Raw genomic sequence first — 26,114 nt, forward strand, 5'->3', positions numbered from 1 at the left:
AGGTTATCTTCAAGTCTATAGTCCAGTGTTTTCAGTGAAGCCTACGTTGACCATCCTATTAATTGGGCTCATTCCTCATGCCCATCCTAGCATACCCTTACCCTGCTTCACTTGTTTTTGTCCATGGTATTTATAATGTAGTATTAATAGTTTACTTTGTTGTGTATTGATTGTATTTTTTTTTTTCCTGCTAGAGTCTGACCTTCATGAGGATGTGGTCTTTTCTACACTGGAATATTCCAAGTAAAGAACCTGGAAAAATGTCTTGCATTTAGCTGTTTGCTGAGTGAATGGTTCCCAGATTGCCAGGGAGATTCAAGTTATGCAGATTCAGTAATAGTAATGGGGCTAGAAAGATGTTTTGGAAGGTGTTGACAGAATTTGAGGGTTGAGGAAGTAATTTCCAAGTGGCAATATTGCAGAGGGATAGAGAGGTGTAACTGTTGAAGAGTGTCAGCATATAGGCGGTAGTAGCAGCTGTGGGAGTAAGTGTGATGCTCTCCAAGAGTGAAGTGGGTGGTGTGAGACCTTCACAGCATAACTATTGCAGTCTGGTTGTAGCTAAGGAGTCATTTCCATTCAGTAACTTGGATGTGGTAAATGAAAGTCTAGTTCTCCCCAGGGAAGAATTCCACGTTTTCTGTTTACTATGGATAAGCACGTGTGTGTTTTTTCAATTTTGAGGTGTAGGAGTCCACGTTGTATAATCAGAAAACATACTCAGGAGTAAGTTACCCAGTTGGCACACAGTTTGGGCGGATGGGGGAGGCAGTGTTGGGGCAGAACCCAGTTACAACACCAAACCCATTCACGTTCCACAGTTCTTAAAACTGACCAGATTGTTAGTTGAATATAAATAATCAGTATAAACCGGTTTATTTGGAATAAATTACATCAAGAATTAAACACCTAGTCACAATGTACTGACCTCATTTTCCAGAGGCTCTTTAAAACACCATAGTTGTGATATTTCCATATATATCAGACTTAGTGAACAGTTTGTTACATTGAATACAACAGTAATGTAACAATATACAAAGTAACACAAGCTACATTTTAAGATGATTTTCTTCCAAGTCTCAGAAAAGCTTAAATTTAAAGATCACCTTGTCAAAAGCTATCAACAATTCCTAATTGACCCTTTATGATTTTAAAATGAGTTTAAGGAAAACCTGAATAGTAAATATAATTGATCAAGAGCCAGATTTAAATGTTTACCTAGGGACTCTCCTACGATGATGGCTTAAACCAGTGGCTAAGACTGCACTTCCACTTCAGGGGCCTGTGGGTTTGATCCCTGGTTGGGGAACTAAGATTCCCATATGGTGTGGCCAAAAAATAAGTTTAAAAAGAAAAAAAAAAAGTAGTTCCCAACTGGCAAAAAAAAGGGAAGAAGGTAGGCATTGGGTTAGGGACTTTACTATTTGCAAGAATTTATGGCAAGGCAACAAATTTTAAAAAGGGGTCATAAGTCTTAAGCACTAAATGTAAAGACATTAAATAATGCTGTTTAGTGGAGTTACAATGAATGCAAGATACTTTAGTCAAAACACAAAGAGACTATAAAAGCAAAATCTTAATTCTAAAGGTTTGTTATTCCTATGACTGAATATGCATTTCTTTTCAAAACCTTGGACGTTAGAGGTTAAAGAGTTGATGAGTTTCTCAACTGATAATCCCTAAAATTAAACAGTTATTGTAATTGTGTATAGCCTCAAGCCCAATAACTTAAGTGTTTCTCAAAAAAAAATTACAAAAATTTTCTTGGGAAGCATAACCTAAAATCTAAGTTTGAAGGAGGGGTGTAGTTAGAACCAGGAAAATAGAAGAACACATCTGCCAAATTTTACTATTTGAATTTGGCCAGCCAGATAGCAAATTGATGTCTCATCACTTGCATTTGTTTGAATTGACCAGTTGTGTTATCTGTATCTTTGAAACTTAATTCTATTATCAGTTAGTATCTCAGTTATGTAGGAAATAAGAGCTTTCCTTTGACTTTTTTTAGATTTATTTATTTATATTTACTTATTTTGGGTTGCGTTTGGTTTTTTTTAATGAGTGTTTGCTTATTTTTTAAAAATTAATTTTTTGGCTGAGTTGGGTCTTTGTTGTGCATGGGCTTTCTCTAGTTGCGGCGAGTGGGGGCTACTCTTCATTGTGCTTGGGCTTCTCATTGTAGTGGCTTCTCGTTGCGGAACACGGGCTCTAGGTGTGCAGTCTTTAGAAGGCAGGGTCAGTAGTTGTGGCATACGGGCTTAGTTGCTCTGCAGCATGTGGGATCTTACCAGACCAGGGCTTGAGCCTGTGTCCCCTGCATTGGCAGGTGGATTCTTCACCCCTGCACCACCAGGGAGGTCCCTCCTTTGACTCTTAAAGTCAAAATTCCAGGAGAGTAGACAATGGTTAGTTATTTAAATACTGACTCACCTAAAGAAAGAATGTATATAAATGAGTTTAGATTCAGGTTTTCTTCCAACATTGAGAATACAGTGAATGAATATTAAGCATAGAGTTCAAGAAAGTCAAACTGCAAATTCAGGTTTAAGAATTTACTAGGATTTAGTTTCCAAAGTTGCAATGTAAGAATAGTTTCAACTCATGCAGACCACCAACGTTCTGAATTGTGTCCTAAGAGACACAGTTGAGAGGTCCAGATATGGCAGCAGTCTACACCTTGAGAGGTCTCTGTGTGCATGTGTCAGAACAGTGAAGCACTTCAGGGGAGAGATCAAGTCTTATGGGATAAATGGTCCTTTGGTAACTTGATAATTAAAAACTTTTCGTCGTTTTAGAATGTTTTAATTTTCCTAAGTATGCTACATCTTGTCACCTCAGAAAATTCAAGTGAGGAATAAGGTCAACTTGTCTAAAGAAGTTGCTGTACATGTACGGTGAGGTCGAGTGACTTCCCTGTCATCACAGGCAGTTGGGTCTAGCTCTCTTTAATCTTAGTCATCTGATCTTTAACATGAGATGAGGTTTGGAAATTAAATGTTATTTTTAAAAAATCATGTGGAAAAAGACCTCACAGAATTAGATGTTTTGTGAGTGCTTAATAATTTTAATTTTTATTGAGAAAAACTAAGGGATTGATGTGCTACAGTCTATACTGTAACTAGCTATAGACAAGCACTACTTACCCTATTTTTTCTTTCATTTGAGAAACCCTGACCAAAGGGGAAAGTACCTTGTTAGAAGTGACAGAATTTATCACTGACTATCCCGTGTTAAATCTCTGCTATGGAGTCTTAACAAAACAAAGTTGCACTTTTTTCAAAACAGTTTCTTTTATCATAAGTAGCTATTGGTATTCGTAGGAAAAAGCTAGAATAATGATAGGATACAGCTCATCAAACTCCATGAAACAATGTATCATACCTTACCGTCTAGGGAAGCTTTTCCCTTAGATCCAAGAACTGAATTCACTGATGTTAACACATACGGGAAAATTTGAACCACACAGCAGAGACATCTGTTGTCATTACCTTGGCTATCACTAATATCTCAAAACTGTCATTTTTCTACAATATAGGTGTATCTTCTGTAAGTTACCAGTATATGGAACTGGAGTGAATTTTTAAACTTTTCCATCATGCAGACAGAAATATTGTAGGATCAGCTTAGCTAAGAACTCTCATGGCCTTTCTTTAATGGTATGTGTTGTAAGTTCTTTGCTTTCCAAAATTTTCTTCTCTTTCTCTTATGAAAAACGGTAATTGATAAAAGTAGAACCAGGGTGGAGAAGAAACAACATCCAAAGAATATCAGCGGTTTCTCCTGCACAAGAAGTAAGCAGACAATACACTCTGTGTTTTTTTGAGTCTGACTGCATCTAGGACTACTGTTCTCAGAAAGGAAGCCATTGTTGCTCATCAGTTCGTTGTAAAACTGGATTGAGGATTTAGCTTTGAAATCAGATGTGAAGAATCCAAATCTGGGTCTAGATTTTTCTTCAGTCAGTTTGAATACATAATAGCCTTTGATTTTGATTTTATCAATTAAGTATGCTGAAAAATATCAGAAATGAATATTATTAATCACAAGTGGACTATAAAATATCTTTGAATAAGAATTTAGTTTTCATTGAAACAAACTCGTGTCCATAAAATGTGATTTTCATTAAAGGTTTTTTTTTTACATTCTTTTATGATCTTAAGAAGATGAAAATATGCGTAATGCTATAACTTTAAAAAGAAATTTGGGGCTTCCCTGGTGGCGCAGTGGTTGAGAATCCGCCTGCTGATGCAGGGGTCATGGGTTCGTGCCCCGGTCCAGGAAGATCCCACATGCCGCGGAGCAGCTGGGCCCGTGAGCCATGGCCGGTGAACCTGCACGTCCGGAGCCTGTGCTCCGCAACGGGAGAGGCCACGACAGTGAGAGGCCCGCGTACCACAAAAAAAAAAAAAGAAAAAAAGAAATTTGAAGTAAAGCTTTGATCCAAAATAATACAGAAACACCTAGAGGAAAAGCAGATTTAAGAATTGGAGCCATGAAGCTCAAAGGACTTACTGTCACTTTTGTTCCTAGTGTCAAAAGCAGAAAAATCTTGCCTATTTGGCCTGATTTTAAATCTCAGATGTACCCTTTGTGCTGCCCAATAACTACACTTGGTTTCCCCAGCCACTCACTCTAGCTCTCCTCAACTTTTTAAAAAAAATAAATTTATTTATTTTTATTTTTGGCTGTGTTGGGTCTCCTTTGCTGTGCACGGGCTTTCTCTAGTTGTGGCGAGTGGGGGCTACTCTTCGTTGCAGTGCCTGTGCTCATTGTGGTGGCTTCTCTTGAGCACAAGCTCTAGGCACGCAGGCTTCAGTAGTTGTGGCTCATGGGCTCTAGAGCGCAGGCGCAGTAGTTGTGGCACACGGGCTTAGTTGGTCCGCGGCATGTGGGGTCTTCCCGGACCAGGGCTTGTACCCGTCTCCTGCATTGGCAGGCGGATTCTTAACCACTGCACCACCAGGGAAGCCCTCAACTTTTTCACACCTTTCTGTCCTCAAACTGATAGACCCTACTCTGTCATCCTTGCTTTGAAGTGATGATCTTCTTCCCTACTTCTGCTGAACTAAAGCTCTCAGAGGAGAACTTCAGTCTCCTATAATCACATCTACCCACCTACTGGAATCTGCACTGGTATTCTGCTTTCTTGCCTGTTACTGTGGATGGACCTATTCATGCTCCTGGAGGAAGCTGACTTCTCCACTTATACATTCACTAAGTTTATTCTCATCTACTCAAGGACATCGCTCCATTGTTCTCTTTTCTCATGTATTTTCCCTCACTATTGGATCATTTCCATATATATATGCTATAACTGGTATCTTAAGCAGAAACAACAACCTCCCTTGATTGCACATCCTCCTTTTGTTATCTTTTACAGCATTGGCTCCTGTTCAGTCTTTTTTTTTTTTTTTTTTACTGGTTTCTCAGGGCTCTGCCCTCTTATCTATGCTGGCTTTCTTAGTGATCTCCTTCAGCTTTATTGTTTTAAATACATCCATTTGCTCTTTGTTTGTTTGTTTTGTTTGTTTTGTTTTGTGGTACGTGGGCCTCTCACTGTTGTGGCCTCTCCCATTAAGGAGCACAGGCTCCGGACGCGCAGGCTCAGCGGCCATGGCACACGGGTCCAGCCGCTCCACGGCACGTGGGATCTTCCCAGACCGGGGCACGAACCCGTGTCCCCTGCATCGGCAGGCGGACTCTCAACCACTGCGCCACCTGGGAAGCCCCATCCATTTGCTCTTGATTCCCAAATTTGTCTCAGCCCCAGACCTCTCCTGAACCTGAGGTTCATATCTGTTAGCCTACTTGACATCTCTAATTGGACGTCTAAGAGACATCTCAAACTTAACCTGTGCACAACAAACGGCTCATCTCCAAAAACCTGTTCCCCAACCTGATAAATGGCCACTCATCCTTTTAGTTACTCAAGCCAAAATGTTGGAATCATCTTTCTTCTCTCATACCCACATCCAATCCTGTTTGACTACCTTCAAAATACATCCAGAACCTGGCCACTTCTCACCATTTCCCCTCTTAATAGCCTGATCCAATCCACTGTTATCCATACCCAGACCAGTGCAATTCTCCCTGTTTCAATTCTTGCTCCTTTACAGTGTATTCGCAAAGAGTAACCAGAGTAATTCTTTTAAAGTGTGAGTTGGAGCATGTCACCTTTATGTTTAAAATCTCCTAGAATCTTCCTATTTCACTCAAAGAGCCACAGTTCTTACAATGGCCTACTAAGCCCTACCTGATTTGCCTCTTCCCTTACCTCCTTGACCTCATCTTCAATTACTTTCCCCCTTGCTTATTCTTTTCTAACTATCCTGACCTCTTTCCTGATCTTCAAATATGCCAGGCATGCTCCAACATCAGGGCTTTTGCATTTGCTCTTCTTACCTGGAACACTTCTTTAAGTAACTATAGGTTTGCTGCCTCACTTCTCTTTGAGGATCTTTGAGGTTCCCTAGCCCCTCTATTTAGAATTGTAACCACTCTCCTGTCTCCCACCCTGAGGCACCCTCTTCTCTGCTGTTTTTTCTCCACAGACCTTTTCACCCCTGACATGCTATATCTTATACTTGTTTGTTGACTCTTATTCCAGAAAAATATTGGCTCCATAAAGGACAGTAATCTTTATTTTTGCTCAGGGGTGGCATAGTGCCCAGAACAGTTTTTGCCCATACTAGGTACTCAGTAAATATTTGTCAAATAAATGAATAAATTTCTAGCAACTTTTTGCAGCTTCAACAAACTGATCATGAACATTAAAAAATTTTTTTAAAATGTGATATTAACCAATGCTGGGGAGAGTATGTGAGATAAGCACTCTCAAACACTGCTGTTTATAATACATCCAATAATTCCATGTTGGAGAATGCATCCCAAGGAGTTCATTAGAAATGAAGACAAAAATTTATATACAAAGATACGTATTTTTTTAGTAGTTAAAAAAATACCTAAGTATCAAACATTAGATGGGTGGCTAAGTACATTTGAGATATGTCCCTATAATGAGATATTAAGCAACCATTAAAATAATGTTAACAAGGAACTTTTAATGGTATAGAACACATTTATAATGTGATATTAAGAAAAAAGTTGGCTACGAGATTATAGTATGAGCTCAGTTGTATTAATGATATCTAGTCAGCACGAGTCTAGGCACTTTTTTCGGGGTTGTAAGATTTCAGGTTTTTAAAAATATTTTTCTATACTTGCCAAATTTCCCATAATGAGCTGACACTGTCATTAATGAGCCTGTTCCCCTCATTCTTCTGTTCATACTATCTGGGAATGTCATACTTCACTGTATCTGAAATAGCCCCCAAACCTCACCTTTCAAAGCTTCCTGAATGTATTTCTCTAAGTAGTATTTTCGGAGTTCATCATTTTCCAGAGACTGGTCGTCGATGCCACTGGCCGTGATGTAAACATCCACGTCTCCATAGTTGCTCCGGATCCACTTCAGCACCTTGCGCTCTCCCCAGGGTATCACGGCCAGGCGGGTGGGGGAGCTCAGGCAGGTGATGTCGTGCAGAAACTGGATGTCCCTGTCCGCGTTGTAGTTGCTGCCGTTCTGCCGCTCGTGCATCACGAACCTGGTGGTGAAGTGGTTCAGGGCGTAGAAGTCTGCAGTGCCCTTGACCAGCCTCCTTTCCTCCTCGGTGAACTGAGGCAGTGCGGAGCGCGTGAGCCCTTGCCTATTCTTGGAGGTGATGTACTCCCTCATGGCCAACGGGTAGTCCCCGGTCTTGAAGAGGGGTTCTGCGAACCAGGCGATTTCGAACTGGAGGAAGCGCTCGGCCGCCTTCCAGTGCGAGTCTGCATAGGGATTGGCGGGTTCGGCCCAGTCCGAGTGCAGAGACAGCGACACAACCCCGCGCTGCACAGGCCTGTACTGCTGGTCGTAGAGGTGCCAGGCCAGGGCATGGGCGATCATCAGGTGGTGGGCTGCCCAGTAGGTGTCGTTACTAGAGCGGTCGTAGATGTCACTCAGCCGGTTAGGCTCGTTGATGGTGATCCAGAGCTTCACGAGGTCCCCCAGCTCCTGGAAGCACAGGTTGGCATAGTCCTGGAAGGCCTTGGTCGTTGACCGGTTCAGCCACCCTCCGCTGTGCAGCAGAGGCGCGGGGAGGCCTAAGTGGGCGTGGGTTGGATAGTACAACGTGACCATTGAGGAGATGTTGAGCTTCAGTCCCTCACTGACCACACACCTGTAGTACCTCAGAGCCTGTCGGTTAACCGTGGACAGGTTGCCAGTGGGAAGGATTGAGGGCCAGTCCAGAGCAAACCTGTAGTGGGTGACTTTCATTCTTGCCAACATCTCAAGCTGTCTTTTGACACTGACAAAATCCGTGCATTGAGCTGGTCGTGTTTTCAGCCTCACTCCTTCCACTCGGTGCAACAGTCTGTTGCCCGTCACATTCCACACATACAGGTGAGGATCGCTGAACTGTGGGGAGGAAGCCACCGACTCTGGCTGTGAAAAACAAGCACATTCAGGTAAAGCACACACTGGCAGACAGACTCGGTATACATCCTCTGAGAAGAAGAAGAGCCTGATCTTATTTTGCCTCTCACTGACAATAGAGAAAATAAATGATGCACATGTCCTGCTATTCTGGCGATGTCAGAAAAAAGGCCTGATGGGTTATCCTCCCTCTCAGCCCTTGAAATTTACTGGGGAGACCAGAAAATGTAGAGAAGGAACTACACCCAGGGCTTGGCTTGGAAAACAAGTTGTCTTTCAGAAAACACTGAGAATGGACTTTGCTGGTGGCACAGAGGTTAAGAATCTGCCTGCCAAGGCAGGGGACATGGGTTCGAGCCCTGGCCTGGGAAGATCCCACATGCTGTGGAGCAACTTAGCCCGCACGCCACAACTACTGGGCCTGCGCTCTAGAGCCCGCGAGCCACAACTACTGAGCCTGCTCACCTAGAGCCTGTGCTCTGCAATAAGAGAAGCCACCGCAATGAGAATCCCACGCACCGAAACGAAGGGTAGCCCCCGCTCTCCACAACTAGAGAAAGCCAGTGTGCAGCAACAGACCCAACACAGCCAAAATTAATTAATTAATTAATTTTAAAAAAGAAAACACTGAGAAGCTTGTTTTCCAGTTCGTCGGTCCTAAAAACCCAGTAATGTAGTGGGGGTCTCTCATATGATTCTGTTCAAATGCATCAGGAAATTGGTTTAGTCCTCTCAGTTAAAAGGAGTCACAAAAGATGGACCTTCCAAACCCTGCCATAAATTGAAGGCAAAGTTAACATTCCAGTTGTTGAGGATTTCATTGAAATAGGCACTTGGGGCTAGAGGGGTCTGGTTGACCCCAGCCACGGTTCCTAAAAGAAGACAGTGGGACAGGGTAGGGAATGACCCCTTGCGTTTGCTGAAGGCATCTCTCTAACCTTATTTGAAAAGTCCAAGTGATATCACATGTGCATCATTCTGTTTCTCCCCCACCCATGTGCCTGTGAGAACAAAGCATTTATTCATTTAATGGGAGAATACTCAACACCCTCCTTACATAAGGTACTTGAACTATGAAAAGAAAAGACCCTAAAATAACCTTCAGAAACTCCCAAGTTGACTCTTGGATCTGATGGCGTCCCATTCCCTGCCCCTCCACTAGGGAGAGAGCCCTGGATTCCTGTTCTAATTCTGTCCCTTTAAAACTCAAGGCTTGGCAACTCTGTATAGTGACAGAGCAATCTCACGCACCTCACAGGTGTGCTGTGAGAAGTCTGTGATCTGGGCAACTGCTCTGTCAACTCTAAAGCACTCTACAAACATAAGGTACTTATAACTTGGGTTTAGTTTTCCTTGCAATAATTGCTAGGCCCTTGAGTCTAAATTAAAACAGAAAAGGGCTTCAGAAAAACATATCCAAATTCAAGCTTAATTTTAAAAAAGTAAAAGTTCTGAACTTGTTTTAAAGTGCTTTTTCTTCCCATGACTGAATTTAAATACACCTGGAATAAATGGGTAATTAACCTTTGGTAAATATTTTCCCTCTAATTGTTTTCTCGTGTGACATCTTTCATAGTCTAATTACAAAATCATATCATTCCCACTTGCCATCTGCCAGCCAGTTATCTAGAACATTAAACTGAGAGAACATTGATCATGTGAGCATTAAGGTAAATCTGTATATAATTATTTGAGTAAAACCCTCCTAGCCTATATGGTCAGTTTCAGTGTTTTGAAATCTCAGAGCATCATGATATTGAAAAGGTATTTACAAAGGGAAATCTTGCCATAAGGTAAGGCAAGATCAAATGAAAAATCTCTTAATTTTTCTTTTTTTTTTTTGGCCGAGGCGCGGTTTGTAGGATCTTAGTTCCCTGACCTGGGATTGAACCGGGCCACGGCAGTGAAAGCGCCGACTCCTAACCACTGGACTGCCAGGGAATTCCCCAAATCTGTCGTACTTTAAAAAGCTCCAGAAAGCATTAGTCTTAGCCAGTGTGTGATTAATCTGCCAATAGATATAGTTAAAGTATTGCATCCTGATCTCAACCCTGGCTCCCAGAGCTTGGTTCTAAAGTTCTATTTTCCACTAAAAGGATCCTGAGGTTTTTGGAGTAATGGCTTTTTCCAGGTCTGGGGCAGGAAAAGAATGAAGTGATGCTGGTACATCTTGTGTCAGAAAAATAAAGAAGTGCTTAAAACCTGAAAGGGAAATGTCAAAAAGACACAGGAGCAGCTTGAAAGAGTCCCATTGGCCAAATTTGAGAAAATTTGAGTATCAAAAGGCCCAAGGAAACAATGACAACAATGAATTATAACACATTGAATTTAAAAGAATTCACCTAATAAATATAGAAGGAATAATCTAATTAGAAATTCACCATTTTGCAATCTACAAAGTAATCATTAATTCAGGCAAGGTTATTGTATCAATGTTAAGACCATTGGTTAAATGTTGGGGACCAGGATATTTATACAGTCTCAAAGTATCACCATCAGATTAATTCTTAATTATAAATGGAAAAGGTACTTTTCAGTTAAGAGATCTGGCACATGCCACCTTAACCAAGGAATCTGGTGACTATTACTTCAACTAATGTCTTCAGTAATGAAACAAACTGATTTTATGTGCCTCCTAATTTGATGTATGGGAAATACACAACATCATCTATATAGTATTATTTCCAGAAATGGTTAACTGATCTAATAAAGAAACAGAGAAATCCATGAAACACTCTACAAGCATCTGGCCTGAACTCTTCAAAAATGTCAATACCAAGAGATTGGGGGATTGCTCTGAATTAAAAGGCTAAAAATACACAACAACAAATATGTGGTCCTTGTTCATGATTTTTTAAAAAGTTTTTTTTTAATCTATAAAGGACATTTTTGGGACATTTAGGAAAATTTGAAATATGGATTGTATGTTGAATGATATTGAATAAATATTAAATTTCCTGAGTATGATAATAGTATGAGATAGGAGAATGTCACTGTTCCTAGAAGACACATGCTGAAATATTTTGGGGTAAAGTATAATGATGTCTGCAACTTTTTAATGGTTCTAAAAGAGAGAGAGATAAACCAAACATGGCAACATGTTAACAATCAGCCAATCTTGATGAAGGGAATATGGGTGTTTATTGTACTAGTTTGAAATTTTTCAAAACAAAATGTTGGAGAAGAATATTGAAGGAAAAAAAGGTTGGAGGAAAATAAGATGTGTGTGGGTAGGCATAGCAATATTTTTAACGTGTTACTTTCACTTTATTACTCTTCCTATAGGGAACATCTACTCTTTTGCTTACCCATCATCTATTCATACATCATCTGGCTGAGTTTTCAAAACGCACCCTAATTTTTCTTGGCAAACCACTCATCCTCACTCCTGGTTTAAGTTCAAGGGACGCTGACTCCTTGATGGGCTCCAGGTGTGAGCAAGAAACCCAGGCCTGATTTATCACAGAATTACTTTCCTCTGACCCAAGTGATCGGCTATTGCTCTGAGTAATAGGAGTAGGGTCCTCAGAGGGGTCAGACATTCACAGTGTCAAACACTGGGAACAGATGGGTCTTCAGAGGAAGCAGGAACTTACAGGTTGCATCATGTACAGGCTGGAACTCTTGTCTCCCCTGGGGCCTCTCTTTGCTGGGTACGAAATTTTGGAAAATATAAACCTACTTGAAGTGGTATGGAAAAGATGGCCTGCCTGTGCCATGTGGAGGAGGAGATAGACACTGGGTAAGTAGGTGGCTCTCCAGGAGACACAAACTGAAGGTGAGTCACTGTGTTTATATTACTCTCTGTATCTTTCTCCCTTTTATCACCTCTGAGCCTTTACTAAAGTCTTATTTAAATATCGATAGGGGGGCTTCCCTGGTGGCGCAGTGGTTGCGAGTCCGCCTGCCGATGCAGGGGACACGGGTTCGTGCCCCGGTCCGGGAAGATCCCACATGCCGCGGAGCGGCTGGGCCCGTGAGCCATGGCCGCTGAGCCTGCGCGTCCGGAGCCTGTGCTCAGCAACGCGAGAGGCCACAACAGTGACAGGCCTGCGTTCCGCACAAAGAAAAAAAATAAATTAAAAAATATATATATCAATAGGGGTTGAGATTCATAACTTTGCCCACTCATGGTTTGGACCCTTTTGTCTGCTCGTATCACTTGCACATCTTGTTTTTCCATATGCTTCTAGAATACAGGTAATAGTGTGGTATTGTGGGGTCTTATAAAATAATGGTCAGGAGACAGACAAATCTGGGTAACCCGGACAAGTTATGTAACCTCCCTAAACTTCAGTTTCTTTGCCTATAAAATGAGGTTTGGTTTTTTTTTTTGAATTTTATTTTATTTATTTTTTATACAGCAGATTCTTATTAGTTATGTATTTTATATGTATTAGTGTATACATGTCAATCCCAATCTCCCAATTCATCCCATCTCCATCAACCCCCGTGCCACTTTCCTCCGTTGGTGTCCATACGTTTGTTCTCTACATCTGTGTCTCTTAAAATGAGGGTTTTAAGATTAAGTAGACAGGGACTTCCCTGGTGGTGCAGTGGTTAAGAATCTGCCTGCCAATGCAAGGGACATGGGTTGGAGCCCTGGTCCAGGGTTGGAGCCCTGGTCCAGGAAGATCCCACATGCCGCGGAGCAACTAAGCCCCTGCGCCACAACTACTGAGCCTGCACGCCTAGAGCCTGTGTTTTGAAACAAAGAGAAGCCACTGCAGTGAGAAGCCCTCGCAGAACAATGAAGAGTAGTTCCCTCTCACTGCAACTAGAGAAAGCCTGCACGCAGCAACGAAGACACAACAAAGCCAAAAATAAATAAATAAAAATTTAAAAAAAAGATAAAGTAGACAATGCACATACATAAAGCAGTTTATTGCTTGGTACATAGTAGGAGCTTCAAAAAATAGTTATTATTTTGGAAAGAGCATTGTGCATCTGGAGGCTTGAAGTTTGCCTGCTACAGTTCTGCCACTATTTGTGTTACCTTGGGCAAGTCACTTAGGTCTCAATTGTTAATTGATGGGTCTTACTTTCCTCAGCTATAAAATGAAGGATTTGGAGTAAGAGGTTTCGAAGGGCTCACTTGGCTCTAAAAGTTGACCTTATTCATGCACTATGCATTGAGCACCTGCCATGTGCCTGACATTGCTCTAGTAAGGCACACAGCAGGCAGCAAAGCCTCAAACCTCTCCACCCTCTTGCGGAGAAAGTTTGCATTCTAGTAGGGGAAGACAGGTGATCAGTAAGAAATGTGTAAAGTGGTTATCAGGGGCTGGGGGTGGGGGAAATGGGGAGATGCCGGTTGAAGGGCACAAACTTCCAGTTATAAGATTAACATGTTCTGGGGGTCTGCTGTACAGCATGGTGACTATAGTTAATAATATACTGTATTATATACTTGAAAGTTGCTAAGAGAGTAGACCTTAAATTTTCTCACCACAAAAAAAGAAATGGGAATTGCGTGTGATGGTATGGAAGTGATAGCTAATGCCATAGTGGTAACGATTTTGTAATATATAAACGTATCAAATCAACACATCATACTCCTCAAATTTACACAATATTGTATGTCAATTGTATCTCAGTAAAGCTGGAGAAAAAAGGGAAATGTGTAATGTACATATTATGCTAGAGAGTGATGAATGCTATATAGGAAAATAGAGCAGGAAGGGGGAATGTGCACTGATAGTGATGGAGTTATGCTTTTTGGAGTGGAGGGAAGCCTTATTGAGAAGGTGACATCTGAGTAAACATCTGAAGAAGGTGAGGAATGAGACAAGTCAGGAGGCCCCACTGGGATATAAAGACTTCGTAAGGCAAATAACCCAAACTTATCAAATAAGAGGAATCACTTAAATAAAAGGCCACTAACAATTTGCTTTTGACAAAACAAAAATCTAGGGAATTTCTGGCGTTCCAGTGGTTAGGACTCCATGCTTTCACTGCTGAGGGCATGGGTTCAGTCCCTGGACTAAAATCCTGCAAGCTGTGCAGCTCAGCCAAAAAATTTTTTTTAAAAATCTATAAAATTATTTTCTTTTAATTTTGACACTACTAACAAGTGCCTCTCACAAAAATGACTGTAAGTTCACTCTAGACTGTATACAACTTGAGGGCAGTATGAAAAGCTCTCAGTAAGCATGAATTCTTCTCTTCCTCTTCCTTCCTCTTTCCCCATCTTCCCCTCATAACCTCCAGGTGATCATGGTATTTGATATTGTCTGACAGCTGTCTCCTAGATGTCAGTGAGTAAAGTGAAAGAAAATATTGTGTACTATTTGCACCACTTTATAGTTAATTTGTAAGTAGCCACTTACCTTAAGGACAGATTCAGTGACGCCCCAGGAGAAATCACAGGGAAACTGACCCTGCATATCTGGTGTGGACTCTTTCAAAGTGAAACCATTTTCTTGTATGATCTGTTTATAGTAACGTGCTGAAGACTTGGGCTTTCTTTCTTTTTGTTTACTATTAAAATCCACATAAAATAATCCTCGGCGAGTGGTGTAAGCATCCTGCCATTCAAAGCCATCCAGGAGGGACCAGGCAGTGTAACCAAACACTCGTATTTCATCAAACTTGATTGCTGCACAGAAGGAAAAAAGCAGAGATGTTCAGAGGACTACACACTCTGGTTCATGTTTACGACTTCACTAATGACATGCCAGGGGCAGTATATTGTGAAACCAACCTTTTTCCTAAATTCGCAGGCCCAATATATCAAATAGAAAATTTATTTTTATATTTGAAAAGGGGCAATTATCTTCATCTAGAGTGGTCTCCCCGGGGCTTCCCTGGTGGCGCAGTGGTTGAGAATCCGCCTGCCGATGCAGGAGACACGGGTTCGTGCCCTGGTCCGGGAAGATCCCACATGCCGCGGAGCAACTAAGCCCGTGAGCCATGGCCGCCAGGCCTGCGTGTCCGGAGCCTGTGCTCCGCAACGGGAGAAGGCCACAACAGTGAGAGGCCCGCATACCGCAAAAAAAAAAAAAAAAAAAAAAAAAAAAAAAAAAAAAAAAAAAAATAGAGTGGTCTCCCCAAGTGAATGGCACAGTTAAAGGATAAAAGTTAAAATATTCCTGAGGCTTAGTGTGCAAATCTGTGTCAGAGGACTTCCCTGGTGGCACAGTGGTTAAGAATCTGCCTGCCAATGCAGGGGACGTGGGTTTGATCCCTGGTCTGGGAAGATCCCACATGCTGTGGAGCAACTAAGCCTGTGCACCACAACTACTGAGCCTGGGCTCTAGAGCCTGCAAGCCACAACTGCTGAAGCCCATGTGCCTAGAGCCTGTGCTCTGCAACAAGAGAAGTCACCACAGTGAGAAGCCTGTACACCACAAAGAAGAGTAGCCCCCGCTCTCAGCAACTAGAAAAAGCCTGCGCGCAGCAACAAAGGCCCAACGCAGCCAAAAATAAATAAATAAATAGCAGTTGAGGATTTATAAGAAGAAAAAAAAAAGTAAAATACTGAATTAAAATAGTTAAAAAAAAATCTGTGTCAGAGGGCATGATAATTTCCAGAACCCTTTGGGACCAATGTAGATGTCTGCTCATGCAAGAGTTTCTCATTTCAACCTTGGGTTGGTTCCCATTTGTGGACAAACTATCTTCTGTGAAACAATCCTCAGGGACTGAAATATCAACTTTGAGAATGAGCATATGTGAATGTAGATTTAAGGAGGAGAAAGAAGCACAGTGATGTAAGAGAACAAGAACTGACTGGGCCAAGGGGCAGGAGGGGAGAGGGCTTGCTCTACTGTGATCCTGGGACGGAGCTATTGGGCAAGTTTCTTGATCTCTGTTTCCTCATTTGTAAATAGAGAAGTTTGGAAAAGATGATCTCTCAGGAACTTTCTATCTTTAAATTCAGTAACTTTTAGGAACTAGATAAAAATGAAATATGCAATAAAAACAACAAATACCCCAATCAATCATAAGCCATTTTTCTTTTCTTAAAAGCTTTCATTTTCCCATGGTACTGTCTCATTTCTGCACTTTGGGGGTTTTATCACTGATATTCTTTTCCTAAAAGGTGGAGTCAATGTCAAGGGAATTGATGTAAAGTGATTCTGATGTGGGACTTCCCTGGTGGTCCAGTGGTTGCGACTCTGTGCTTCCACTGCAGGGAGTGTGGGTTCCATCCCTGGCTGGGGAATTGGGGTCCTGTATGTGGCATGGCATGGCCAAAGAAAAGGGGTTCCGATGAAATAAGTATGTTTCAGCAGGCCCTGGTTCTAGTCTCTCTGGTGTCGTAGGGTCCTGAGGAGTGGTGGAATAGTAACGCCTGGGGAATGACACCACTTTTGCCAAAGTGCTTGGCATGTGGCCAGGCCCTGTGGGCAAGAGTCCTCTGCTCTGGAGGCCCCCAGGTGCATGTGCCCTGTGGCTGAGCAAGGCTCTGTTCCATGTGTTCCTCCTGCAAGTTGGGACAGCACGTCTTGCTGTCCCTGAGGACCCTCCCTGAACACTCTATTCTGCAGAACCAGGGATTTTTCTCCAAGCTTGTGACATTTTTTTTTTTTTCTTTTGGCCATGCTGTGCCACTTTTGGGATCTTAGTTCCCCGACCAGGGATAGAACCTGGGCCCTCAGCAGTGAAAGCCACGAGTCCTAACCACTGGACCTCCAGGGAATTCACTCCAAGCTTGTGACTTCTAAAGAGAGCTACAGAGTTGTAGAGAGATCCACTGAGATTTCCTTTATATAGGAGAGAAATGGAGCCCAACTCTGTAGGGGACAAAACATCATAATTCAAGCTTGTCCTCTGCTCCATTATTTCAGTCAGCCACCTGCAGATGTCACTACCTGAGTAAAGGAAAAGGAATGAGGGGATGGGCAGGGATTAGAGAAATATCCAAGAACAATAGAAGTTGCTCAGCTTAGCCATTCATGGCTCATTCTTTGTCTTCAGACTTTTCGTCATTAAGTCATGTAGTAGAGTGAAAGGAGCACAATCAAAAAAAGCTTTCAGTGTCTTAGACTAAAGTACTACTGTTAGAAAACTTTTGACATGTCTCCTTTAGCATTATGTCCTTTTAAAAGGAATGAAACAGCATCTTGTTGCCAATTAAGGATGTATCTACAGTCTAAAATTATTGTTTTCAAACCTTTATTTAAAAGGACACGAGAGTGGGACTTCTCCGGGGGCGCAGTGGTTAAGAATTCGCCTGCCAATGCAGGGAACGTGGGTTTGATCCCTGGTCCGGGAGGATCCCACATGCCAGAGAGCAACTAAGCCCGTGCGCCACAGCTACTGAGCCTGCGCTCTAGAGCCTGCGAGCCACAACTATTGAGCCCACGTGCCACCGTGCCACAACTACTGAAGTCCTCACACCTAGAGCCCATGCTCCACAACAAGAGAAGCCACCGCAATGAGAAGCCCGCGCACCGCAACGAGGAGTAGCCCCTGCTCACCACAACTAGAGAAAGCCTGCATGCAGCAACGACCCAACACAGCCAAAAATAAATAAATAAATACATTTATAAAGAAAAAAGGATGAGAGTAACGTTAAAAAATTCTGTCACCATTGGTAAATAGAGAAGTCCAACAATGACCATAATAGCAATAATCATATATTCAAAGGTGACTTTAAATACCCTATAGCATAAGTATTCAAGACAGCTGTTTTGAGCTAATGTGCAACCAACCTTGGAGAACCTGGTTGAGGAAGTTCTTCATCATGTAGATGGCTGTGGTATCCTCTGTTTTCACATGACTGTCTGTGAACCAGCCATTCTCAGTGATCAGGATTTGGGGATCGCCATATTCCAGTTTAATCCAGTTCAGCACGTCTCTTAAATTGAGGGACACATTTTGTCCCATTTTAGCCATGGTGTTGTAGGGCTTGAAATTGTTGGGTCCAAAGGAAAAGGCAAAGAAGTCAGCTGTGCCCCTCACCTCATTCTTCTCCGCTTCAGAGAAAAGGGGTAGAACGGAGAACAACTTCTTTTTCATCACCTCTGGATAGTTACCATCCCCGTGGATAGGGTTGGCAAACCAGCCGAGCACAGAAACCATGGATTGTTGGCACTTGAGTATATCCATTGTGTTTTCTGATCTGTTTGGTTCAATCCAATGGGATCCCAAAGTGATTGATAACCGACCCTTCTGATGTGGGCGGAAATTTCTATTGTAGTTATGCCAAACTTTCGAATGAGCCTAAGAACAAGAAAATATTGTTAGTCTTTACTGTCCTTACTCACAGGGTTGTGACTTGGCTGATAGAAGGTCTTCTCATGGACAAATTAGTGAAGCGTCGGGTGCTGCAGGGGAAAGCTGCCAGGGAACCCTGATGACCGCAAAGTTTGCTCTCTGTTCACTTCCCCTGTGCTTCCAACCTAAAGGCTCCCCTATAGGATTACCGAGAGGCAGGCAGAGAGCTCTTGTCCCAGCTCCATCTTCCTTCTCCTCTCCCTGGCTCCCTTCCGGGCTCACTAGGGGCTGGGTACAGGTGAGACACTATGTGGATTATAGGGTTTCTTCCTCTACATAGAAAGACTCAGAGCAGTGCTCTTTAATTGTTCTACAGAGTCTTCTTTTGGCCCTAACTTAGAAGTCCAGGATAATACAATTTCTATATTCTGTAAATGGATAGTAATAGAGCTCACCTCCTAGGCTTGTTGTAAGGATTGAATGAATTAAGGCACTCTAGAATAGTGGCTGCCACATAGTATAGCTCTATATAAGCCTTAGCTATTATTACTATTATTATAAAAGGGTGGCAGGCATGGCACAACGCAGAAAACCAGTGGAAATAGTGTAGGATTTGGGGTCAGCACAGTTGGGCTTGAAGTTCAGGTACTAACTATAGTAGCCTTAGATAAGGCACTTAACCTGTCTGAAATCTCTTTGTATCCTCAGCTGTAAAATGAAGTTAAAAATAATAATACCCTTTGTAAAGTTGTTGTTACATGTAGAGCTAATGTACATAATAAATATGTAACATAGAATAGAGCACCTAGGAGCTACTGCCTAAAGATGGATGTTATTATTATTGGTCCCCCTGGAATTTACACTTCCTGTTGCGTTCACTTAAAACAGAGCCTCACGATCAGTTTCCAGTCTATTTAATAGATACTTACTGAGTGCTGACTCAACGCCTGTCTTGCCCTGCCCTGAGAGGCTGAAATAAGTGGTGCAGGGATTTGCTCTCAGGAGCCAATAATCTTAATGGGGAAATAAGACTAAAATGTATGAAAGAGAAACATATAAAACTGAATAAAATAAGACACTAAATTAAGGCAGAGGCATGGTCCAATAAAGAACCATGAGCTGTATGGTTCTTAACTTGAGGACTCCAGTTAAGGACCCAAGGCCAGTTAAATGCACAAGGTCTCCTTCCTGCCTGGCCAGCCAGAGCTTGCTCCTTTATGTATCCACCTCTCCTCTCAGCACCTGACTTGCTTGTCTCTTAATGGCTCTTCCCAGGTCTGCCAATTTCTCCTCTAATTGGGTGTTTCTAAAACAAGGGCACAAACCCTTACTATTTGTAACCCACAAAGTCTGCTTTCAGTCTTGTTCTTTAGCTTTCCTTTTGCTCATTGGAGATGTTTTATATTGGGCTGAATTATCCAAAAGTGCCTTTTTTGAAGGTCAAAAACAAAAAAAATACGAGCAATGGCTCAAACCTAATAGATCCTGTGGACATTAAAAATGTTCCATAGGGCTTCCCTGGTGGCGCAGTGGTTGAGAATCCGCCTGCCGATGCAGGGGACACGGGTTCATGCCCTGATCCGGGAAGATCCCACATGCCGCGGAGCGGCTGGGCCCGTGAGCCATGGCTGCTGAGCCTGCGTGTCCGGAGCCTGTGCTCCGCAATGGGAGAGGCCACAACAGTGAGAGGCCCGCGTACTGAAAAAAAAAAAAAAAAAAAAAGTTCCATAAACTCTGTTAGGTGGGGAAAGATAGACATTAACATAAGGGCTGAGGATTCCAAAACTGGTGTCTCCTTGCTTTATGCAAGAATAGCTAATTTAAATAATTCCATGAAAGATTTTCTGAAGAAGTAGATGCCTCAAGGTACTACCTCTACCTACCTGTTCTTACTCCCTTTTCATTGGAAGATCCTGGAACCACTTAGCACCCAAATGTTCCCAAAGATCCTTAAGAATGGCCTTCTCAGAAAAGTGTTCAGGCTGTAGCCTCCTCCCCTGCCTCCACCCCTAGGTTCCAGCTTCTGAAAGGAATCTCAGGGCAGCCCAGGGCAGATTCCACCTTAAGTGGTCTCAGCAGCTCTTTCTGGACTTTTCTGGGGCTGGAATCACAGCAGAAAGTCTTTTTTTTTTTTTTTTTTTTTTTTTTAACACATTTATTAGGGTATAATTACTTTACAATGGTGTGTTAGTTTCTGCTGTATAACAAAGTGAATCAGCTATACATATACATATATCCCCATATCCCCTCCCTCTTGTGTCTCCCTCCCACCCTCCTTATCCCACCCCTCTAGGTGGTCACAAAGCACCGAGCTGATCTCCCTGTGCTATGTGGCTGCTTCCCACTAGCTATCTATTTTACGTTTGGTAGTGTATACACAGCAGAAACTCTTAACTGCATTTTTCCTGATTTGAAACAAAAGCAATCATACATTACTAGAATTCACAGGGAGGCATTCTTTGCTTTATTCTAAGCGGTCACTTAATCCTTTGGTAGCGTCAGCGCTTTAAACCATAAAAGCCGCAGTGAGTGATCGGTACGCCTCTTTAGGGCGGGTGTGCACTTCTTATGTGTAAACTGTGAAGCACTAAACACACGTAAGATTCTGAGCCATAAACTAGCTGCCTTGTGAATTTGATGCCATCAGACACTAAAGGGAGAGTGAGATGAAGTTAGTATAAATGTATTAAACCAGTCCTAATAGCAGTTAACCGGTTCTAATAGGGAAAAAAAGGAGGGCGGCTTTTCTTTGAAATAGATATCCTATTGCATATTTCTGTAACTATATGAAAGATGACCTAAGCTGTGATGACAGACATGTACCTTTGCAATAGCTTTCCAAGAGAGTTTTCTGGAGATATATATCTCTCCATATATCTATATATACATGTGTTGTTGTGCCCCAAGTTGACCTTGGTGTTTCACAGTGTCTCTTTCACCTTTGCTGCTATTTGCATAGGCTATCAAGGTATCTAGGGTTATCTTTGTTCTGGGCTGAAGACAGCCTCTCCATCCTCATGTGGAGAATGTGGGGGAGGTTCTTTGTGCAGCACTTGTAGTTCTAACCTGATCCTGTTCGCCAGGTAACAAGGTAAAAACTATTGCTCTGAGGCAGTGAGTTTGACATAACTCCTGATGAAACTGGGGTATCTATGCATGTGCTTTGGTCCAACGCTCATAAAGGAGGTCTGTTGGGGAAACTGAACTGGGGTTGGTGGGGGAGTGCAACCTGGGCCCTGCAACCTTGCACAACAGTCATTCTGTGATTTTCCAAGGTTACCCTCTATCTTGTACAAGGCCGTCTACCTTTGGAATGATTGATTTAAGGGAGCTTCAACCTTTGTTCTTTAGATTCAGTAGCTTAAAGGGGAAGTCAGCTTTTTCTTTTTGAGGCAGATAGCAGGACCTAATGTCATTGAGAGACAGCCAGGGGCCTAATATCTCATTCTGTTCCCTCCTCTAATCTAACGTAGCAGCTCTTTGATGCCCCTGGAAGTCCAGACTCAGATAAGTTCTGTGGATGATAGGAGGCAAATAAGATAGCTGGACAACTTTAGAAACAAAGATGAAGAAGGGGTCAGAGGTCAGGGAGACATGGTGGAAGGGACACGGGTGGAAGGCAGCGCTTTGGAAGGCGTGCGTTGAAGAAACCTAGCGCATCACACGTGTCTGTATTTAAGGAACACACAATCATTTATCAAAAATTAAATTTTTGTTAAATTTTCAAATCTGTGCATTAATTTAGCCACATTTTGGCTGAAATATTTTCATGTGAACTATAAACTTGTTTATTGTTAAAGCTATTTAATAAAGTATTAAATGAAAGGCATTAAAGAAAATATACTTTAAAACTCCACAGAGCAAACTGTTTTCATATTTCTGTGTTCCCCCCAACTTTTCCAAATATATTTCCCAGCTAAAGTCACTCTAACATTTTCCATGTTAGTTTTAGTTTTCATAATAATCTTAGTATAACAATTCATCAATCTGATGAAATATGATATACTTAGTCATCTCCCTCTTTTGATAAAAATTAGCTTGTTTTTCTTTTCCTGCCATCTTTCCTTCCTTCTCTCCCTTTACTTGCCTTCCCTCCCTCCCTCCTTCCTCTCTTTTTCTCTCTCTTCATGCCTTCCTTCCTGTCATAAATAATGTAGTAACTAACTTTGGTCATATAGCTTTTAATTTGTTTGAATCCTTTCCTTTTTTTAATCCCAGGAATGAGCTACCTATTTTTTTTTCATTCTTTTTTATTTTATTTTATTTTTTAATTTTTTCGGTACGCGGGTCTCTCACTGTTGTGACCTCTCCCGTTGCGGAGCACAGGCTCCGAACGTGCAGGCTCAGCGGCCATGGCTCACGGGCCCAGCCGCTCCGCGGCACGTGGGATCCTCCCGGACCGGGGCACGAACCCGTGTCCCCTGCATCGGCAGGTGGACTCTCAACCACTGCGCCACCAGGGAAGCCCTGAGCTACCTATTTTTTGAATTTTTTTTTATGTTTCCAGATTGATTTCCATACATTTTGTCCTTCACTGTGAGTGTTTTCTGACCACCTGCTTGGAATCATTGACTGCTCTTTTGGGGGATAACTGGCCATCAGGAATTATATAAAAGTGCTACTCACCTACTTGGTACCAAAGGGGACAGGACCCGGGTCTTGAAAGCAGGACACCCAGGCTCTAGTACTGGCCCTGCTACTAATTAGCTTTACGGTCTTGGATCAGTCAATACCCTCTTAGCAGCCTCAGTTCCCTCCTTCATTATACTGAGCTAAAAATAAACACTCTGGAGAATCGTTGTGAAGACGGAATGAGATAATACATGTAAAGACCCTATGAAAACCACATGAACCTAAATTTGAATGACTTTGAAAGAGCGAGCTGAAAATTATTTAACCTGCTGTGCAGAACTGTGGGGAGTTGTGTAGGTGTGAGGGGTGCTCACAGATGGCTCTCCCTGACCTCTCAAGGCTCGCAGCTGACTGCTTTGTCCTCATTTATTTTTTTGCTGCTGATCAGAATTATTCATTGTTCATCTGGGCTAGGATTCATTTCAGTTTGATTTATTATTTAATTTACTCAGCACTTCTTTATATTAAGTATCAAGTTTTCTACTAGTTACAATTGCTGCTCTTCCAGATTATTTAACATCCATTCATTCCACAAATATTTATTGGGTGCTTAAGATATGTGAACTTTATTGTTCATTGCTAAAAAAAATTATGTGATTGTCATTTTCTTATTAATTTTTTGACAATCTTGAAACTCTCTTAGAAACAGTATCTTACCCTCATTATTCTTAGGAGAGAATTTAAATATTAGCAAAAGTTACCACCTTTCATAAAGAAAATATTTACCCATTCTAATTTTAATGGTTCGAATTAATATTTTCTATGGTTGGACTAACGCAGTAATGATCATATTAAAATTCGTTTTCCTCCTATTTTCAATCATTATATTTTCAACTTATTCTAACAAATCATTGATTGTTATCAATTTGCCTAGTGTCAGGAGTTCCACATAGAAACCATGTAAAAACTAAACTCTAATATATTTGTTCCTTAAAAAAGTCCTATTATTGTTATAGAATTCTAATTTCAATTATAATATTACTGAACTAAACCAATGCCTGAGCCAGAATCTAAACCTGGTAACACAAAGGGAGAAAGGTGTAGAATAAAGTTCATAATTTATTAAATGAAGCATCTGTGGGTTTCCCCAGATATTAGAAGGGCACTTAGAAGAAATCAATATGAGTAAATTGGTACCTTACTGAAGTTCAGTTTCCTTGCCCAAGGAGAACATTTGCATCCCAACTTTGCAGAAGGTGAAATGACATTTTAAGCTATCTGTTAGTACTAAATTAACAATAGTGATCCTATTAGTAATTTTTTTAATGCAAAAAGACTGTATCTCCAAGTATAATTGAAGCTAAAATGGCCTGGGTTGGAGACTTAAAGCCTTTCCTTAGGATTTAGGAATGAAAAGTTAAAGATAGTCAATATAGAAACCACTCTGAAAATTACAAATAATATAATTTGTACAAAAACAAAAATAAGACCTACCATTTTGGGGCCTGCAACAAAGGCAGACTGACCATGAACCTAAGGAAGCTGAAACTTCAGTACTCCTCACTCACCTGAGTCCCCATGAAATGTGCTGGGAGGGTGGGGAACCAGGTAGTGATTGGAAATATTTCTAAGTAAGTATCAACATTTCTGATAAATTCCTTGAAGAGACCTCAGAAAATAAGGAATCTGAATCTCCAAGACCACAGTAATTTGTTGTAATATTTTTCTCATTCTAAATAGATGTTTACTTTTGTACCAACTTCTGTGTCCATAATTTTGAATTTTTTCCTTATGTAAGTCTCAGGCCCATGCAACATAGATCCACTCCTGGCCTATGAGCTTCTTGAGTGCAGGGACTGTATCTCTTTTGTTCACAGTTATACCTACAGATGTCCAGGGAAGAGCCTGGCATAGAATACTTGTTGAATAAATGCCCACTATGGATCAGCTAGTTTGTTGGTGACCTGACATACATTGTTGATAATACAGCCTCTGCAAAGCAGGTTTTATTTTTCCCATTTTAGAGAAGACACTGAAGTTCACAGAGACTAGGTAGTCGTGGAGCCAGGATGTGAATCCAGGCCTCTCTGATCACTATACTAAACCATCGTGCTTTCTGTATGTCCCACCAGTTCTAAATTTTGAATGTTGGGGAAAGGCCATTTGACATGAACCACAGCATACTGTCTTAAAATTATATTTTCTTTTGGCTGTACTTGGTTATTAAAAGAACTAAACAGTCCTAGAATGAGGGTCCCACTCTCACCTGTTGAGAATAAAATATCTATACGTGTCTGGAATTTAGGATCACTTAGAAAGTTCATGGAGGACCTGCCAACAAATTTGAGGTATTCAGAAAACTGTGTAGTTGTCCAAGTGTCTAGTACATCATGTAAAATTTATGGGTAATTCCCTGTACCTCTTTCCTAGAACCAGAGATGTTGACATTGGATGTTGTCCTTACTGGTGTCAGAGGCTAAATGAGTCCCTTAGGAATCATTTCTACACTTGACTGTCTTGACCAAGGATGGTGATCATTACACCATTGTCAATGTTAGACTGAAAGGGCAGGAATGCTGTGGTTGCATAGCAGTTAGCCCAACCTCACCTTTGAACAAATCATAATTAAATGGTCCTTAAAGATGAGTGACTTTCATGATCAAATATAACAGAATTGTGGTTAAATTACAGAACCATAGAAAATTTACAATATAAACAGTAATAAGAATGAACATATATTTAATGCTAAATGTACTGAGCACTTTCCATGTACTATCTCATTTAATCCTCATTTAAATCTTGAGAGGTAGGTACTGTTATTATTCCCATTTTATAGGACAGGGAAGAGAGGTTAGGTAGCTTGTTCATAAGCTAAGTCAAGCCCAGGCTGTATTGCTCCAAG

At 41.5% G+C, this 26,114-nt stretch overlaps 1 protein-coding gene across 1 annotated transcript in view; it reads right to left on the reverse strand.

The window, feature by feature from the left end:
- Window positions 1-860: 860 nt before the first annotated feature.
- The window catches only part of KLB (klotho beta), a 38,882-nt gene continuing 13,628 nt past the window's right edge, over window positions 861-26,114 (reverse strand). Inside the window, 4 exon segments of the mRNA XM_059067044.2 lie at window positions 861-4,010; window positions 7,342-8,485; window positions 14,806-15,074; window positions 18,136-18,646. Of these exon segments, the coding sequence (XP_058923027.1) occupies window positions 3,628-4,010; window positions 7,342-8,485; window positions 14,806-15,074; window positions 18,136-18,646 (2,307 nt within the window). The 3' untranslated portion in view covers window positions 861-3,627.

Source organism: Kogia breviceps, chromosome 6 (genome assembly GCF_026419965.1).
Source record: "Kogia breviceps isolate mKogBre1 chromosome 6, mKogBre1 haplotype 1, whole genome shotgun sequence".
Classification (NCBI taxonomy): Eukaryota; Metazoa; Chordata; class Mammalia; order Artiodactyla; family Physeteridae; genus Kogia; species Kogia breviceps.